At 43.8% G+C, this 20314-nt stretch overlaps 1 protein-coding gene across 4 annotated transcripts in view; it reads right to left on the bottom strand.

Annotated features, from left to right (window-relative positions):
• The window catches only part of RAB28 (RAB28, member RAS oncogene family), a 224468-nt gene that overhangs the window by 119090 nt on the left and 85064 nt on the right, over window positions 1-20314 (bottom strand). The window contains exon 7 of one of the 4 annotated variants that reach the window (XM_057706375.1): window positions 19185-20129. The exons of 2 other annotated variants lie outside the window; for them this stretch is intronic. In XM_057706375.1, the coding sequence (XP_057562358.1) occupies window positions 20037-20129 (93 nt within the window). In that variant the 3' untranslated portion in view covers window positions 19185-20036. Of the gene's footprint in view, window positions 1-19184; window positions 20130-20314 lie in introns of those variants that run through there. One more of the 4 variants, XM_057706376.1, reaches the window with a different exon arrangement.

Consider the following 20314-nt stretch of genomic DNA (forward strand, 5'->3'; position numbering starts at 1 on the left):
GGGCAGTGAGATCAGCCCACAGAGCAAGAGAGAGGAGAGGAGAGGAGAAAGGAGAGGAGAGGAGAGGAGAGGAGAGGGTGAGCGAGAAGCATGCTTGGACAATGACCTTGAATATGGTGAACCCACCAATTACTAATTTAGGATAGTAGTCTATTTCTAAAAAATAATTCCATTGAGTCAAGTGCGACTATGAGCTGTAATACCCCATGGATAGACCTGCTTGGCTATTTGTTCATTATTTCCCAGTGTAGCAGACACTGTTCACTGGCTGTCAAGTCCCAGTGGTCATTTCCAGCCCCTACTACTTTATCCATATTTTTTCTATTGCTCTAAAAGCTAAAACTTGATCCCCTGGCCTGCCCTGAACTAGAGATGGCCTTGTGAGAGTCCAGCTGTGACCAGTGGGAGATAGGAAATAACTTCTTGGGGAAGGTGTCTGTGGTAGGCAGAATAGTGGTCCCCAAAGTTGTTCATGTCCTCAACATTGGAACATGTGAATGTTTTCTTCTCTAGAAAAAAAAAAAAAAAGACAACAAATGGGATTAAGGCGAGGATCTTGAGATGGGAGATTATTCTGGATTATCCAGGTGGACCCAATATTACCCCAAGGGTCCTTTTAAGTGAGAGAGGGAGGCAGGAGAGTCAGAGAAGGAGATGAGACACAGAGCAGAGGCAGAGTTCTGTGATGAGAGACTCGGCCTGCCACCTCTGGCTTTGAAACTAGGAGGTGTTCACAAGCCAAGGAATTTGGGTAGCCTCTTGGAGCTGGAAAATCCAGGAAACGGATTCTCCCCTTACAGTCTCCAGGAAAAAAAGTGCACCCCTGCCCACACTTCAGCCTTAGCCCACTGGGAATCCTTTTGGACTTCTGACCTCTAAACTTGGCTTGTTTTTAGCCACTGCTGTTTTGGTGTTAAGTTTTGTGTCAGTTTGATACAGCAGCAATTAGGAACTATACAGTGTCTCTTCCCAAATAAACATGCTTCCCTCTTTTTCTCCCTCCCCCTTCCTGCTGTGTGGGATGTGGATACGGGGTCCGGTGGGACAGCAGCTTTCTTGTAATCTTGCAGCAATACCCATGAGGATGAAGGACTCATGATCAGGAAGAGCAGGGCCTGGGTCTCCGATGGCTTCACTGAGCCACTAGCCCTGGGCTGCCCATCCTTGAACTTCATGTCACAGGAGACAAATAAAATGTGAAATGTTTAAGTCACTATAGTAGGACTTCACGCAGTGGTGTGCTAGAGCTGTTTCAATCAGCCCCTGAGAGGGAATTTTAAATTTTCAGGAAATTTCTAGGCCAATTATTAAACACAAACATTATTAAAAATTGTTACATAGCCTTACAATCAAATAAATAACATTAAAAATAAAGATAACAGATACTCATACTCTTTGATTCCTAAATATTTTACAAATTTACTACTATCTATGCTCTTGAGACGACGTACCTCTATTGTATCTGAATGGTGGAGATGTCTTTTATCTCCCAATTCTATATTATGTACATAGTAAATACTATACTAGATGCTACGAATCTTCACAATTCCCATATGCAGTTCCATCACACTGATGGCTTAAAACCAGCCATGATGGGAGTATTTCCCCTATAGAAATCAGTAAACCCTACGAATCAGGGTTTTATTGTTTCCCAGCGTCAATTGTTAATCATTTACTGATCTGACATTTGTTCTGTATTTCTGCAGATAAATACATTTCTAATTGGTGCACCCTTAACGGTTTTTAATGCTACTTGTACTAAGAGAAGAGCCACAACCTGTCAGCTCAAATGATACTTGTAGGGAACTGGATTCTCCTTGTTTCTCTTACATAAAGATTTAGGTACCAGGCACTGTGCTAGGCGGGCTCTTTCTTATTCTACCTTATATAATCCTTCCCAAATCCCTGAAAGGTAGCTATTATAACCCCATTTCACATACGAGGAGACCAAACCTCAAGGGAAGAAGGGATTTGCCAGTGACCTGCGGCCGGTTAGGGGCCAAGAGTGGATTTGAACACCCTTTCGACTGAATCTGTGCTCATTCTTCCACAACACAACGTGCTTTGAACATAGCAGGCACTGAATAGATATTTGCGGAGTTATTGAAACAAATATGAACTCTTCCTTCCAGATAGCTGGGGACCCAAGATCCTGGACTCATGTGCAGGGCAGCTCTCACACCATATGTGCAAAAGACATTGGCACCAGGCAACTTTTCCTGAACATCAAAGAGAGCCCTGAAACACTTATGGTTAGAAGATTGAGTTTCATGAAAGTATTAAATTTATGTTTTTTTGAACAGCATCACGGCGGGGGTGGGGGGCGGCACCGTGGTTACAACTCTCTCATCTTGAAATAGACACAGAGTCATTTCCTCCTTTGCTGGTTGTCAGCCTGGCTCCCAATCATTCCCCCCAGAGCTGGCAGAATTTCAATGACTCTAAAATTAATCTGTGGGCCAGCGAGTTTGTCCAGTGCCTTGAAATTCTGGGAGCTTTGCTGTGGTCTCAAAGTCAGTGCCTGGGATGGAACGTCAGGAGGTCAAAGGTGAAATCCCAAAGCTTGGCCCACGTGGGGACTTTGGATAATCTTGTTGACACACTTCTCCTCTGGTTTTATGACAGGAAGCTCCACAAGTTACTCTGAACTAGAGTGATCTAGTAACTGACAGACTCCCTAAGCACATACATGGAATTTATAACTTAATTTTTTCAATGTTTATTTGAATTCCTAAGGAAGACAGACGTGTGAACAGATAATGTGGTATGTGTAGTGGAAAAGACATGGACAGGCTGCTATAATGGCACAGAACTTGGGGGGACTAAGTCCAGGGGGGTGGGAGGGAGAGATCGGGAAAGGTTTTTTGAGATGATGATGACTGAGGTTATGTTTAAAGAAAAAATGGAACTAGATAAGCGAGACATTGGGGTGGGGGTTACAAGCAAAGGGAGTCATGTACCAACTAAGCTGTTAAGATGGTTAAACTACAAGCAGCTAGGTGCCATAAAGTCAGACACAGAATGGCAGAGAAGTAGCCAGAGGAGTAAGCAACGGCCCAGACACACAGGGAACGTGGGTGTTACAGTAGAGTACCTGCTGTTTATCCCGTGTGCAATAAGAAGCCATCGGAAGTTTTAACCAGGAGGTGACATAGGCCTGTTTGTGTTCAGAAACTATCCTGAAGGTCCCAAGATCCATGAAAAAGTTCTTGCAAAGGAACAGGTAGTGAGAGAGTAGCATTGACATATACACACTACCAAAAGTAAAATAGATAGCTAGTGGGAAGCTGCTGCATACACAGGGAGATCAGCTCAGTCCTTTGTGATGACCTAGAGGGGTGAGACAGGGAGGTGGGAGGGAGGCTCAAGAGGGAGGGGATATGGGGATATATGTATACGTATAACTGAGTCACTTTGTTGTACAGCATAAACTAGCACAATGTTGTAAAGCAATTATACTCCAATAAAGAGGTATTAAAAAAAGGAATAGGTAGGAGGACAGCACAAGGATGGAACCATGGTTAGAAGATAGGAGGTCAACATACAGGTTTAGAAATATTCATTGAAAGGATCATAGGACACAGAGATTGAGGTTAGAGCTAGCCTAGGATAACCCCCGAGTTTCTGGCTGGAGCAACTAGCTGGAAGGTAATGCCATGAACTAAGCACAGGCACTGGAGCAGGTCTAGGTGAGAGAGTGAGTTACAGAATGAGTTCAGTATGCATTGTGTGTGTGTCTTCCAAGTGGAGATGTCCAACAGCAAATGGACCTATGAGTCTTCAGAGAACAGCATGCTTTCTTCATGTCTGAATCCAATCTAGAGCAAATCCTGGCACACACAAAGCTCTTGACGTGTGTTTGTAAATTGAAAGGCTGGAAGCCTGAATAAAGCGTAGGAATAGAGGTTTGATGGGGTGAAGTTAGCAACTTACCGAGAGTGGTTTAAACTGAGAGAGAATGAAACTCCAGAGAAAGAGAGAGTCTCTAAAGTGAGCAGAGGGCCAAGAATGAGATCCTTGGGAGCACCAACCAGCAAGGGATGGGTAAGACAGACCAGTGCAAGGAGATGGAGACTGGAGGCACAGAGAGATTGGAGGGGGAGAGAGACACACGCCCCAGAGGCCAAAGAAGTGAGGTGGAGAAGCAAGACACACACTGAGAAAGGTCCATGGGAGCTATGTGGGGCCCTTTGCAAGAGCAATTCCAGTGGAATAGAGGAGGTAAAAGCCAGAATACCCTGAGATGTAACACAGGGGGGAGGATAGGGATATTAGATAGGGTAATAGCGGGACTCAAGGTCAAGGCGGTGATGTTTTAGGACAGGAGAACCTTACACATGCTGGAAGTGTTAAAGGGTTGAAAATATGAAAGAGAGAGATGGGATTATCTACTCTATAAGATCCCACAGGAGGTGCCCAGGTAGGAAACTGGCAATAAAAGTAGAGACAATGGGTGACATGCCTTTGTCTGAGACTGAGAAGATACAGGCTAGGCATGGAGATTCCTTTGAAAGTGCATCATTTACTTATGTCATTTACAGAGGATGCAAAGTGCATCATTTATCACAGCTAAAAAGTTGGGGAAACCCTCTGTGTCCAAAACATCAGGAAATGGTTGTATAATTATGATATATCTATCCAATGAAATATTTTACACTTATAAAATGCAATAGTTATGAAACTATGTGGGGAAAAAAAGAAGTTATAAAAGGATGCCAAATGAGAAGATTACCAGTGGAAGACTACCAATTCAAGAATTACAATTATTTTTAAAAGAAACTTCAGAAAAACCTCTGGAACATTAACACCAACTGTGATCATGTTATAAAGATTTTAAGGGTGCTTCTTAGTACTTTGTATTTGATATTCTACGAGTTTATTGAATTTATTTCAAAACTTTAAAAAAAAAAGAGTTAAAGTAGGACTTACTTGATGATAGCTAAGTTTTTCCATTAGCAGTAATTCTCATTCTTCTGTCTTAATCCAAGAAACAGAGCTCCAGACAGCATTTACCTCTGCTAGAAATCTCTCTCCCATCCCACCTGCTTCATAATTTATTCCTCACCCCTACCTTTACAGCCCTTCCCCTGGAGAATCTGAAGACCACCACTGGCATGGATATAGGCTTTCAGTTGGAATGTCCAAAGACCTGTGTCCAATCCATAGGACAGCTTCTGTCCTCACATAGGGCAGGTGGCCAGGGCGCCAGACAGCCCTGAAGTTTAGCATGTGCTTCATTTGACACTTTGCTTAAAGTCTTACCTAACTATGAAAATGTAACCGAGACAGGGAATTTAGGGGCGAGCTCAGGGGATGGAATGAGACAAAGCTGGGTTAGAATCTCCATGCCTTCTTATTAGGACAAGACAATTATGGAAATGGAGCTTCAGTCTCTACATTTGTAAAAAGGGGATAATGAAACCTACTTCAAAGACTTTTGAGAATCATAAAAAAGGTATCACACATGTGTGTGTGTATATGTCATTTTATCCATGTAGGGCAATATATATATGTATCTGTATATCTATATTTAAATCTATATTGACTTTAGAATACCTCAGCTTGGGTTTGTATTTCAGTGTGGTCACTTACGAACATATAACAGGGAAGGAGGATGGCAGTTAAGGTCAAATAGATTGGCCTCTAAAAACTTCCAGAATTTGCTCATGACCCTGGGGAAAGATGGGAGAGACCACTCAAGTATAAAGGGGGCTTGAAACAAAAATTAAGTTCATTGTAGAAAAACAAACGTATATTTCTTGCAGTCCTGAGTTTGTGCAGTGACTATTACCTGGTGATTTGGATGAGAAGGTAGTAGTAGAGACAGCTGGTGAAACTGGAAGGAGACAGCAAGGCAAACCTGTTCCACTCCTGGTCTAATAATTTCAGCTTACAAACCAGTCAATGGAGGCCCAGAGAGAGACAACAAATTGTTCACAGCAAACTAGCACTCAGGTCTTCTAAATCTCAGACCCATGCTGCCTCCCAAAATAGTTTTGTTATGGTTTTCCAAAAAAAAAAAAAAAAAAAGGATACAGAATAGGAAGGCCATGCTCTGGGTTAGAATGAACCAAAACATTGAACTGAGCCATTTTCCCAAAGTACATTTGCTTGAGGGAAGAGTCTTCATGGGAAACGCAAAACCAAGTCTCTACATTTCATCTGATTCCTGAGTTATGTCTGATGACATATAACCAGTGCATCCTAACTGGTTGGCCTGAGAGATTTTCATTTATAGGGTACACTTACATCAGATTTGTTTCAAGCCATGATGGCCAATGACTAACAACTAATTGCTTTGGCTCTGTGGCCACTCCAAAATCTTTCAACAGGGTTCATTCTTTTTTTTTTTTTTTTATAAATCTATTTATTTGTTTATTTATTTATTGGCTACGTTGGGTCTTTGTTGCTGCACACGGGCTTTCTCTGGTTGCGGAAAGCGGGAGCTACTCTTCATTGCGGTGCACGGGCTGCTCATTGCGGTGGCTTCTCTTGTTGCAGAGCACGGGATCTAGGTGCACGGGCTTCAGTAGTTGTGGTACATGGGCTCAATAGTTGTGGCTTGTGGGATCTAGAGCACAGGCTCAGCAGTTGTGGTGCACGGGCTTAGTAGCTCCGCGGCATGTGGGATCTTCCCAGCCCAGGGCTCGAACCCACGTCCCCTGAATTGGCAAGCGGATTCTTAACCACTGCGTCACCAGGGAAACCCTCAACAGGGTTTATTCTTAAGGGCAGATTGCCTGTGAGAATCTCTGCCAATGAGCCTATTTTGAATGTTTGATCCAAGTGACATAGGGTCATTTTCTAATCTAGATTATTGTGTTGCTTAAGACTCCTTTGGCTGCAGGTGACTGAAACCTACCTTGGACTAACTTAGGTAAGCATGCGAGTTTCTTATAAGGGTGTTGGGTCTCACTCAAGGACAGTATTTGGACTCCAGGACATAATGGAACCAGGGGTTTGAATGCCATTAAAATATATGTCTTCACCTTTCACTCCTGAGCCACTGCGCCATTCCCAAACTGAGGAATCTTAGAGAAGGAATTCACTGGTCTCTTTGGGTCAGGAACTCACCGCTGAGCAGACCACCTTGGCTAGAGAAGGTGAGTCACAGTACTCTCTCTGCCTCAGCTTCCATTTAAGAATGAGGTGGGAATAGATAGGCACCAAGCATTAATTTTAGTATTTACTAAGTGTGAGGCTCTATACTAGGTTCTAGGAAAGATGCAAGGGCAACCAAAAGTTGGAGAAGAACCAGATTCCCCCTCAAGGAGCCTCCCACTTTGGAAGAGAAAATGATGTAATACAGCCTAGGCACTGCCCCACCATGCTGGGTAGAGAGAATGGAATTCCATTTTACACAGGGCTTGGATTCTGAAATTAGCAAGCAAGACAAAAGAGGTCTATAGTCAAATACATTTGCCCTAAATACTTGAGGCACACCCAACACAACAAGATGCTGGTGGCACGAGAGACAAGCAGAACCAACACTGACTCAGACAACTCAGCTCCACATCTCCCACCTCTCACTCCAGGGTACGTACTCACTGAATAGATAGCAGGCAAAATCAGCCACACTGTCAATCATCATTTCCCTTCTTCTCATGCTCTTTTACCAAGTTTGTGGAGTTAAAGCTCAGAAGTTAAATGCACATAGGATGTGACTCATCAACTTAGCAAAGCCACACAGCATCAAGCTTGAGAACCAGGATCCAAGCCCAGGGTTGCCTGGCTTTTCTGTCCACAGTTACACCCTCACACCTGGAAGGCTCCTAGAATTATTTCATGCCCTATTCTCTGAGCCTTTTAAAGGTGGAGGTCCCCACCTTCTCCTCCTCGGAAATCCCTGGCCCCCAGGACGGAGCAGCACAGAGCTCTGCTTAGGAGGGTCCACATGTGTAGGATTGGGTTCAGCTAGGCTGGGCTGGGCTGGGCCAAGCTGAACTGAGATGTCATCTGGACAAGCACAGAGGGGGACAGTGATTCCAGGGCAGCTGGTGGGAAGCCATTCATTTTCCCAGGTTGTATATGCTATGAAGGGTTTATCAAGGAGATGTTTACAAAGGGGGAGCCTTGCTGTTTTTAACAGATTAACTGTAACATATTGATTCAGTGACCAGACAACCCATTTCCATGAACTGCTGGTTTACACTTGACTCTTTTCCTGCCCGGTAGGCAGATAAAGAGGCTACGAGGTTGATAGGGAAGAGGCTGGCCATGCCCAGAGCTTCCATTAAGCAATTAAGCACAGGCTCTGCAGGCTCTGTACAGCCTAGGATCCAGCCAGAACTCACACTTCACTTTTTCCTACATGGTCACCGAAACCTTCCGCCCAACCCTGCCTAGGGCACTATTCTGACCAACTCTGTGCCAAGCCTCCGGTCTAAACAACACAGAGGAACATTGCTTTTGTTGCTTTGGTCAAATAATCAGGTTTCAAGCATATTGGACAAGCCAAAAGGGCTCCAGGGCAGGTGCAATCATATTTCCTGGTCTGCAATAGGATAATCTGATCTCCAGGGACATGAACTTGCATGCACTGAGCCTTAATTTGTATCAGCTGTCTCATGATCTCATTTAACCTCAACTACTCCAAGAGGTAGGTAGTATTCTCTTCATTCTTTGGGTAGGAAAACTGAGGCTCAGAGACTAGGTTAACAAAACTGATGCAATTTATAGTAGGTAGAACTGGAGTTCTCACTCAGGTCTGTCAGATTTTAACTTTTTTCCCCCACAATATCATGTAGCCTAATCCAGATACCCCACCTATACCTGTATTGACATGCATTTGAATAACTACACGCTCCCCTTTCTAGAACTTCAGTTGGTTCAGATGTCATATGGCCATGTTCTTCACTGAAGACTAGGATGTTCCCCATCCCAGGGCAGGAAACTTGGAGAGTCTAAACCTATGATTCTCAACCCTAGATGCTCATCAGAGCGCTTTGGAGTGTACACACACACACACACACAGGGCCCCAACTGAGCCCAGTTAAATAAATCTCTAAGGGTAGTCTAAAGACTCCCCAGTTCAATTTCAGCCAGAGTTGAGAATCACTGGCCCTAGTCATGTCCCTTACCACTGGTCTGGGATGAGCATCTGATAAAAATTCTGGTCAACAAAAGAGGTAAGAAGTCTTCCGGAAGGCTGGGCTTTGAGGAAATTTTTCTTCTTTATTTAAAAGAGGCATGAGAATAGAATGGGCTCCCTTTTCTCTTCCTGACCTTGGATTTTGTGCTGTAAAGATGTGACGCCTGGTGTTACTGCAGCTATCTTGCGATCATGAGGGAGCCAACCTAACAGCCAAAAGGCTGAGGATGGTAAAGAAGAAAAGTAAGAATCTGGGAACTTGGTGGTATCTTTGAGCAACTTAACCCCAGAATCACCTTATCCTGAGAATACTTGTTGTGAGAGGTGACCAAGATGCTTAATTGTTGGATATTCTGTTGCTTGCAGCCAAAAGGATCTCAACATATAACACCCACTAATGAGCTTCACCTGCCCACTGCCTGGGCTCTTTGCAACAGGGGCAGAAGTACATCAGCAGCTGGGGCCCACCAGACAGTAAGGCCTAAACCCAGTCTTGCTGCCCAAAGGACTAAAAACTAAAGTGAGCCCTGGGCGTGTCATTAAACAACCAGTTACCATGAGAGCCATTCCAATAATAACCGTGACATTTATTGTGCACTTACTTCATCCCAGGAACTGTGTGAAGCAAAGTGCTACAAGTATGTCATCTCACTCCATCCTTAAAATTATCCAGTGAGATAAGTACTGTTATCTATGTTTTACACATTAGGAAACAGAGACCCGGAGAAGCTAAGGAATTTGACCAAGTTCGCATAGCTAGAGGGTGGCAGAGACAGGATGCTAAGCCCAAGCTGTCAGACTCTCAAGATTTTTCTTCGTTCCAAGAGACCATGTTGTTTCATTTCCCTGTGACTTATGATGTTCTGTGTGTTCACACATTCACTGAAGTGCTTAACGATGCGAATCAAAGGCATTCATCATTCTAATCCCTAATGGAGATAACAGAAATATTAGCAAAGACTGCGGTGAAAACAGTTCAAGTGAGGCCTAATTTTTTACAAGGCCAAGGAATAATTTACTTTATCACAGCAAAGAATTTTATTTGACAAATGCACACTTTATCATCTCTGGTCTGCTGAAAATGTAAGTTTACATTTTTCCTAGCCATAAAATTAAAATAATTTTGGCTCCAAAAACTTAGAAGAAATCCCATTCTAAGTTCCAGCATTTCCCTGGAAATTTAAATGCTAAATATGGAGCGTGGATAAACGTCATTCCCGTTGGGCAGGGCAGACTCGAGTCGATCAGAGGAGAGTTCAAATCCCGGTTCTGCCTCTTGCTGACCAGGTGACACTGGACAAGATGTTTTACTTCTCTGTCTCAGCTTCCTGATCTGGAAGGTGAGAATCACAACTCCCATCACAGGGCTGGGATGAGGGTTAATTAGATGCCCTGTGTAAACCGCGTGGCAAAAGAGATGTGCTGTCAAGCTTGGCTATCATGAAAAATATGTACAGAATGCCTAGAATGGGACCCGGTGCAGAATTGCTCCTCAAGAAATCTTCCATGCCTTCGCTCTCTTTTCCTTCTCTTGTTCTTCACCCTCAACGGTCTTCATGGGTGGGCCTTCAAAGAGAGCACTGAAAACAAACTAGACCAGGTCCCCCCTGTTCCTGGTTGTGGGAGGAGTAATGAGATAGCACCCACATCTTGGTTCACTCAGCTTCGTGTCAGCTTTTACGGCATCACCCCTACACCCTGACCCAAACGCACAGCAGCCAGCCAATCTTGAGTGGGCCACCTGCCAATTTGGAAGGCAACTTTGAGAAAGTGTCAGAGGATTGGGATAAGGAACAGAACAGGGGCTAGAGGTGGGGTGAGAGGAAATGGTTAAGTTGGCTCAAGAGCCAAGGGTTTTTGGGAAGCTGGAAAGAGAATCCCCCATCCTCGAGTTAGAAACAAATGAGGGGATTTCAAGAGAATCTTGGACTGCTAGTGGAACAAGCAAACCATGGGGCCTCCGCAGGGCATTAGCTAATGAGGGGTGGCGGGGGGGGTTCTCTATTGCTGCTCTGTTAAGGTTGGTTAGCCAAAACCGGACCCCAAGTCACTCTGAGGAAAGCAGACGGAAAAGGCTAATAGTTCATGTACATGTTTAGAATTGTTACAAGCTTTCAAGGTCCCCCCGCCACGATCAGTGTCAGTTCAGCCCCATGCTGTCCTCAGGGCAGCCACTATAGTTATCCCCATTTCATAGATTTGTGAACTGAAGCTTCAAAGCTGGCCATATGTTCTTGGTGACATAAGGGAGACATCGATATGCAAAGAAATGAGTTTGTCCAGTGGTTCCCAAACAGAATCCAGGACCCTATATCTGGGGTGGAGCCCCAGAATCAGTGTTTTTTTTTTTTAAGCTTCCCAGGTGATTCTGATCATAATCAGGTTTGGGAACCACTGAGAGCATCTAGCAAAGTCACTGCAGATAAAGAAATGGAGCCCGATAGAGGTGGAGGAATTTGCACACAGTCACATAGCTGGTTAGTGGCTAAGACAAGGTCAGTCTCTTGGTCGACAGTCTCCAGGACAGAGCTCCTCCCAGCTCACCCCCTGGGCTGTTTAGTTGCTCATGACAACCTACAATACAGATAGGATAGGTTTCATTCACTAAATAAACATTTACTGAGTGCTTCTTCAGTGCCAGGTGCCAGGGAGACACAAACAACAGGGTTCTTGGCCTTAGAGCCCTGGGTGGCCTGGTGGCGCCACGAGCTCAGGGCTGGTGCTTCCAGCTCAGGGCCTCTGGTGAGGCTATGGTCAGATAAAAAGCTGGAGGATTCACTTCCTTATACAACCAAAGGGCACAAGAAAGCTTGGTAACTCCTGTTTGGGGGGGGGGGGGGGGGGAGGGGCAGGGGGATCTGTGGGGAGGACTGAGGCTTCAGAGGAAGGGAGAGAAAAATAAGGAAAACAAAGTTTCCTTATATGGAAGGTGGGTTACTTTTGTTTTAATAAGCCACTTGTGTGCTGTGACTTTATACAATTCAAGTTAGAATAAACAATTTTGAACGAAAGATTTCTAAGGATATTTACTGGGTGTATAAGAAACAATTTGACATTACTGAAATATGTGAAGACCAAAATAGAGGCACCAGGAAAACATCCCTGTAGGCACAAGTCTTCACTACCACAGAGAGATCATATCTACCTTTGCTCATGGTTGCTGGTGAAAGTCAGTCCACACCAGTGCCGTGTAGAGGACTATACCACTACCTTTACATGAGGAATTCATCGCCTCTAATGCCACCAAGCTCGTGGGGAGGTGGACACTTTTATTTGCCCTGAGCAGGATAAGCTGTATAATATTTCTGAAGTGCAGTTTGGCAAATTTTATAAAAATATAAAATATTTTCGAAATACCCTTTGAACCAGCAATTCTACTTTTAGGAATTTATCTCAAGGATAAATATATGAAGGAAAACATAGAAAGATATACATAGGATGTTCAACAAAACATACTTTATAATAATAGTGAAAACTTGGGGTGAAAACAAAAGTCCATAGATTGTGGAATGACTAAGTTATCCTCTGTACACTTGAAAACCATGGACCCATTAAAAATGATGATGTGTATTTATGTTTATGGATTTGGAAAATATCTATAATATTTTTATTGACAAAAGCAAATTTCAAAATGAGTCATTTAATATAATGCAGTTTATGATAAGTATAGCTTCTGGAAATGTGTGTTTACGCATATTTAGAAGATGGTTTTTCACCAAAATGTCAACAATAATGAGCAGGGGAGGGGTGATTTTCATCTCTTTTCTCTGTATTAAGTATTTTACAGCACTTCTACAGTCAGGACCAATGATGAGTCATTTTCATTTGGAGATTAAAATGTTTAAAGAAACTAGCCTAATTCCAACTTAACAGAGATTGCAAATATTCATTCATTATTTTTACAGGCTCCCCTTGTAAATACATACTCATGTAATTCGCTTATATATTCAGTCACGAAAACAGTTGTTCATTCACTTGAAAGTGTTTAATAAGCACCTACCATGAATAAGTCACAGGAATGCTAATACGTAAGTATAACATGACAGCTAAGAAGTCAGGCTTCCGAGCCAGGCAGACCTGGCTTTGGATCCCTGTTCCATCACTCCCCAATTATACAACCTCTGACAAGTTATCAAACTGCCCTGAGCCTCAGTTTCCCTGTCAGAGATAGTAGAAGTACCTGTTATGTTAGTCACCTATTGCTATGGAGCAAATTACTCCAAGATTTGGTGGCTTGAAACAATAATAATGATTAATTATCTCTCATAGTTTCTGTGGATCAGGAATTTGGGGGCACCTCAGATGGGTGCTTCTACCTGGAGGTCTCTGGTGAAGCTGTGGTCAGATGAAAAGCCAGAGGGTCTGCTTCCAAGCTGGCTGCATCAGAGGGCTGGCAAATTGATGGCAAGGATCACAGGGGCCATCCTGCAGGCCATCAAATGAGAAGATGTTTGTCAAGGGCTCAGTATATCTGCGCTGCATCCACTGTAACCATGGCGATGATAAAGAGTACATATAACCTGCCTCACAAATGAGCCCCAGGAAACAGCCCAGAGCCCTTAAGTGGTCTGACCAGTTACACAGTCAATTGATTTTTGAGCCGGAAGAAGAAGCACATTTTCTAACTTGTCTGTATAGGGTCCCTCTTTCCCTACAGGAAATCCCAGTGGAGACACAGAGGTGAGGGACCACTTGCTAGAACAAAGTGGTCACCAGAGTTGAAGATAAACAGATGTCTCAGAAGGAAGGATGGGGAAGCTGTCAGAGGATTCTGAGTGTCAGGCTGAGGAAGTCATTTTCCTTTGAAGGAAAAGGACGTGAGGAGCCGTGGGCCGGGGGGGCGTGGAACAAGAGTGACAATTTAAACCCGTGTGTCACATTCAGCAGGCTGCTGGAGCAGTCCAGGCACCAGGGGATGAGGGCAGCAGCAGTGGAAGAGGAGGAGGGGCCCGCGAGACACAGTGGCTGGGAGTCCTAGCCGTGTACAACCTGTGGATTCAGGTTAACTAAGGATTAAGGAGGCCGGGTCACGGCTTAGATGAGGGTGGCTAGCAGAGCTGGTACCTGTACAGCACTGACGGTACCTGCCCTCCTGGGTCCGAACACCAGCTCTTCAATCTATAGTGTAGGGGACCTAAGAACATTCAATGTGACTTGGAAGCAGGGCTTTAAAACAAATAGTCTGCCTCTCCTCTCATTCCCAGCTCTCTAGTGTGGAGCCAGAATAGAATGTATGTGGTTCTGAGCTCAGCCCAAAAGCTCACTTCCCGGGGGATGAAGGTGCTGGGAGGGTTGTCTCGCTCAAGGCTGTCAGGCCAAGCCTCACTTCCCATGTCAAATCTGTTCTGACCACTCCTTTGCCCCTGTCTGGAGGCACTGAGCTGCTCTCAGCACCCCGCTAATTGTTTACCAGGATGGATCCTCTCTGATACCTAGGATGCCAGATGCCCTGCTAAGTTGAGGGCAGAGACTGTGTCCCTAGGCATCCCACGTCCCTAGGGTCTAGCCTGAACACCATGATTCTGCTCTCCAAAGGAGTTTGACAAATAATTTTCTCTCCTAATTTCATTAGCTTTACATCCAGACACTGAGGTTGCGATCCAAAGGGCCGAATTCATCCCATCAATAGGGCTGCCATTCATGCCACAGGTCTTATAGACTTCATCACCCATTTTCCAGGATAATAAAGTGACCTGCTCCAACAAAACAGTGTGACAATTTTCTAAAAGAGGGAAATAAAATAATGTGAGAAAGGAACATTTTTTTCTCTAAGTGGCACAACGATTCTATACAGGCTAGCAGTAGCCTTACCCACACACAGATTTTATTTGGCCGATATAACTTTAAAAATGGGATTGGAATGGCTGTATAGACAGGCACATGCTCTCCAAATCACTGCCTACTCCCTATTGTCATATACTCTTAACTGCTTTGTATGCATTTATTTACCTACCTAGCCCCTGCTGCCGTGAGTTTGCAACCCTGCAACGTGACACAACACTTCATAAAGCATAAAGCAAATGTTTGCAAGGTTCTTTCTTGGGCTGGATCAAAATCTTTCTTTCTATAGCTTCTATCTACCCCTCCTATTTCTGGAGTCCTATAGGCTCTATATTGGAAGTTCAATCTTTTTCTAAAGCATGGTCTTTCACCTATTTGGAGACTACCATCAGAGTCTCTCTTAGGCCTTCCCTTTTCCGTATTAAGCATACTGTCTTCCTTCCACTGTTTCTCATGACACTGGATTCCCTCACCATAACCAGAATGTGCCCTCTTAAGGAGGAGCAACCATAAGAGGAAAAATAACGCAGGCATGGTCTAATCTCCTACAATTCAAAGTGTAATCCCAAAGCCAGCAGCATTAGCACCACTTGGCAGCTTGTTACAAATGCGCAGGGCCTCAAATCCCACCCTAGATCTATGGAATCAAGATTCTCCAGGTGATCCGTACGCACAAACCAACTCAGAGAACAGAGACTCTTTCTGTGTTAACGTAGCCTAAGATTATATGCGTCAATCTTTTAAGAGGCAGTTATATCATTGACCCTGATTCCTGCTATCTGAAATCTCGGTTTTTTTCACTCACTGCTAAGCCACATCTTCCTATACGATATTACAGTTTTACTGAAGCGTTTAACAGTCTGATTACATTTTGATGAATTATATATGTACTTAGACTAAGGTGTTAAGGATAAAACACAGATCATGTTCCACTCTATCTCTGGGGCCAAGCAAAGGCCCTGGTGGTACATGACAGTTGCTTATGTAAGAAGTAACAAAAAATTAAATTAACACTTGCCAAAATGATAAAGGAAACTGAGTCATGCTGTTAAACAATTTGTGGCATGGCGTGATCTGGGGCTCAGTGTCGGGGACTGGGATTCTCCCCATTTCTCACCTCTGCTCCCTCGGGGTCAGCTCTGAACTTGGGCAGGGTCACCTTTTGTGTCCTCAAGACAGCTGCCAGGGTTGCTCAGAGCTACAGCTTTCTCACTCAAGTTCAGCGGGCAAAGCGTCACCTGGAATCTTGAGGGGATGGAAGCTTTCTTCTTTTTTCTCTTTTCTTTTTCAGAAACCTCAGCAAATGTCCCCTCCAGTTTCATTAGCTCCGATGGAATTAACCACTCATTTCTGAGCCAGTCACTGAGGCCAAGAGGAATTAATATCCTAATAGGTTTAAGCCGATGAGAATCCACCCCGAGAGCCGTGAGGGGCTAAAAATGGAGGAGGGCTCCATCAGCACATCAGGAAACTGTTGTTGGGAGAAGTGGTGACATGATGCTGGAGAGGAGGCCAACAGAAGTCTGCCACAATGCTCAAAAGGTCTGCATTTCCATTTCCTCTAAATCTTGCGACTGTTATTCAGGATGTCCAACATTACAGCAATCACCAGCATGGCTTATGGCCAGAAAACTTCTCTATTTTTAAATGACACACAAATTATTATGCCCCATCACATTGTTTCAGTGATTGACTTTAAAGGGCTCTGGCTTACCTCCTCCTGGAATAATAAAGCAGTCACAGGAGGAGTTCTTTGGGCCACTCCAAAAACCACTCCAGAGTGGTTTGCCACACATAATAGAGGGTGCACTTGAAAGGCAGCATCCAATGACCAGTTCTGGCTGAAAACTTTTGTGTTTTCAAAAGTTCAATAAGCAGCAGAAGTGACCACAATGTGTTTGAAACTTTATAGCATGAGTCTTCAGGAGACAAAGTGCCTAAAACTAGATGGAAAGACCTGTAATTTTTTAAATTAAAAACTGTAGACAGGAGAGGTAACAAAGTAAAATAAGCATGAATCCTACGTTTTTGTTTCAAAAATAAAACCCGAGGTATGGGGAAAATTGTAATATGGAATTCAGAAATCTGCTTTGGCCATATGCTCTATTGTATGTTCACTGTGCCTGCTTTCCTTGAGCCAAAAGGCTCTCAATGACTGGTCAAGCTTAGAGGGGAAAGAAATAAAACCAATGAGACCAAAGGCAGGGGAGGCATCTTTCTGTCCTCATCTCAGTGATCAGAGAGCAAATTTACCACTACTAGCCTCTCTGGACACACTGCTTGCTGGTCTAGATGGTCGGTGTGAGAAAGCGAGTGGACCAGCGCTGGCCATCACTTCTCAAAAGAACAACGTAACACCCTGGCCTGGCTAACCCCCAGGAAGGTCAGTAGTGTGATCTGCACAACTAGAAGGCAACATAATTCGGTTCCCAGCCTAGTCTATCCTACACCAGAAATGGTTTCTGTGGATCCTGGCTTTACCTCTCACCCGAGGAAGGACTTGGTGCAATCACTCCCTGCTTCGATGTCCTCTTGCGCATGATAGGGACAGTGATACCCTTCTCATAGATCAGTGTGAAAATAAAATAGCTCACAGGACAAGTGCCTGGAAATGTCCAGGACAGAGCAAGCCCACAAAGGCCATTCTTTTGCCTGCCCCGTTCAGTCCCATTCAATGCTCTGACTTTATAAACACACAACTAAACTATTTTTGTCTGATCACAGACCTTTCATAATTTCTGCCTCCTCCAGATGCCTGTACAATCATATATATATGTGTTAAGTCATACCTTTTAGTACTACAACAATTGGGACTGAAAAAAAAAACTTTTGAAAAATCCTCAAATTTTCACATAGATGTATAAATAACATGAAATGATCAAAAAGGCATGGCCTCACCCCTTATAACCTTGGGCAAGTTTAGCTTAACAGTAGACTTCAATCAGTCACAGCTTTAAAACAGCAGCAACAATAACGAACATCTCTCCGACTAGACTGTGAGGTCCTTGAGGGTTGATATCTTTTATTCAACTTTATATTCCCCTAAAGGCCCTAGGAGACTGATCAGCATATACTAGAAAGATGTTGAAAGGAAGGATGAACTGAACTATTTTGAAGGGCATGTCACCTTGAAAGGCTTAAAAGACTGCTTTAGTTGCTAAAAAATGAAAAATACAGAAACCAAAGTAGAGAAAGATTGGACTCACTGTCTAATAAGTACAGCAGTCACAATTTTTAAATTTCTTAAACTTCAAACCACTCTTGAAAATGTGTGACCCTGGTCTAGAGACAGAAGATCTCCTATGGGATCTACCTCTGTGATTCCACGACCTCTGGCAAGTTTCTTTTTTTAAAAAACAAAATATGATTATACCAGAGCCGCTCACGCCGCCACCCACCCGGCCCAGGTCCTGGGACAGCAAGGAGCACTAGAAGCAGTCCCGCACGCCCAGCACCAGAACCGCTAGGGGCTTCCCCACCGCTGGCAAGTTCCTTTTTCTCTCCAGACTTTGGTTTCCTTAGCCATGCAAGATGTGAAATAGTAAGTTTTCTAAAATCCCTTACAGCTGTAAAAGTAGATCTCCAAAATTTCTACACACATCTCTGGCAAGTCTCCTATGAGGAATGCACCTTGATAGGCACTCCTGAAGGACGTAAGAAAAAAGAGACCCAGGGCTGTCCTTCAATAAGCTCATTATCTACGGACAATAAAACACAAGGCCACAACTGTGATCCAAGGCAGGAAGGTGTAATGGCCATCCGAGCAGTGCTCGCATGGAACCTGCAGCTGTGCGCACAGGAGTGGTTTTGTAGAGGGACAGCATTCATCCTGTCTCGATGTGGCCGACACGGAGCACCCGTACGCCAGGCACTGTGCCTGCGCACAAAAAACACAACTGTTACCAAGACAGAGCCCTGCCCTCATGGTGCCTAAAGGCTGACTGACAGAAGGTGGACACGTGGAGAGGAGGGAGGAAGCCCAGGCAGAGGGACCTGTGCAGCAAAGACGGGAAGGCCGCACGTCACAAAGCACACAGGAGTGAGCCGCAGCTCCACTGGCACAGAGGCAGGCAGTGTACAGAAGAGCAGCATGGGGGCAGGTAAGGGGTAGGATACAGCCCACAGGGAGCCCCTGAAATGCCAGGCTATGGGGTCTGGATTGTAACTGTCCAACAAAATACCCTAGCAACTCTAAGTGACTAAATGCTTATTAAACTTCACACCATCACTGATTTGTATCCAAATATGCTTTGGGTTTTTTTTTTTTTTGGTAACTGAAGGGAATAAGGTTGAAAGAAAATTCTCCCCCAAAGTAATTTAAATAAATTTATTTGCAGGAGAAAAACATCTGAACATCAGGTACAGTCTGATCCACAATGATCCAACAGTCATGACTCATCCTGGGAGGACTCTTACACAGTGTGCAGGAGAAAGTCCACGTGGAGCATCGGCTGAACATTTATCAGAATTCACAAAGCCATCTAACCTGAGTATTACACAATACATAATGACCATGATACAATAATAAAAATACAATATCAAATACTCACTACTTTGTGAGCTACAGCTAAAATATAAACAATTAGGCTCTTTTTTAAAAAATGAAAAAAATATTTCTATTATAGCTTTCTTTCAAGCATTTTCAGTTAGATACAGCTTTATGTATTTTCACTCACAACAGACAGCAAAAGAATGCCTTCTTAAGTATCTGTAGACAAAATATATTACTCGTTTAAATGTCTGCGCTCTGAAGCATACTTTGCCAGGGATGAGTTAGATAAGAGTATGAAACTGTGCTGTGGCCAAATCTTGGCTGATGATCAAGACTTGGATAGTTTTCCTATTTGTTTAAAAAAATTTACATCAGGGAAAAAAGAAGTGAGGACATAAAAAGTACCAACATTATTCTTTTTCGGTGAAGCAGTCTAATTCCAGAGAATGGGCTTTCCATTTTGAATTCAAAGTGTGTGGTCCCAAAGTTGAATTCTTTCCAGTCCAAGGAGCTGCCTGAGGCTGAGGCAACACACAGTGATGAAGCAAGTTGAGAGGAAAGTGTTAACTGAGCTACAGAGATGGTCACTGATAAAAACAAGTTCCTAGAGGTTCCCTGGCCCACACAGAGGCCAAGGGCAACCAGAACTATCAATACAAAAGACAAATGCGCTCACTGAACTGCACACATAGAGCTTCTAGGAGGATTAACAGTTCTTGACATAGGTTCCTGGTTGTAGTTTACAATATCTGCCTTCACCACCCTCTGTCATAAAAGAAAACAGAGTTATTATCAGGACATCAGAACATTTAGAAAGAGCTCCTTAAAGTATATTTTTATCTTCTGAACTTTGGTGAACTCCTGATGATAGACATCATAAATGAAGCAGGAGCTGATATTAAAAGAATCAGCCAGAACCAACTAAGGTCAAGATGGGATATTTTTTGGTG

Source organism: Hippopotamus amphibius, chromosome 13 (genome assembly GCF_030028045.1).
Source record: "Hippopotamus amphibius kiboko isolate mHipAmp2 chromosome 13, mHipAmp2.hap2, whole genome shotgun sequence".
In the NCBI taxonomy this organism is placed as follows: Eukaryota; Metazoa; Chordata; class Mammalia; order Artiodactyla; family Hippopotamidae; genus Hippopotamus; species Hippopotamus amphibius.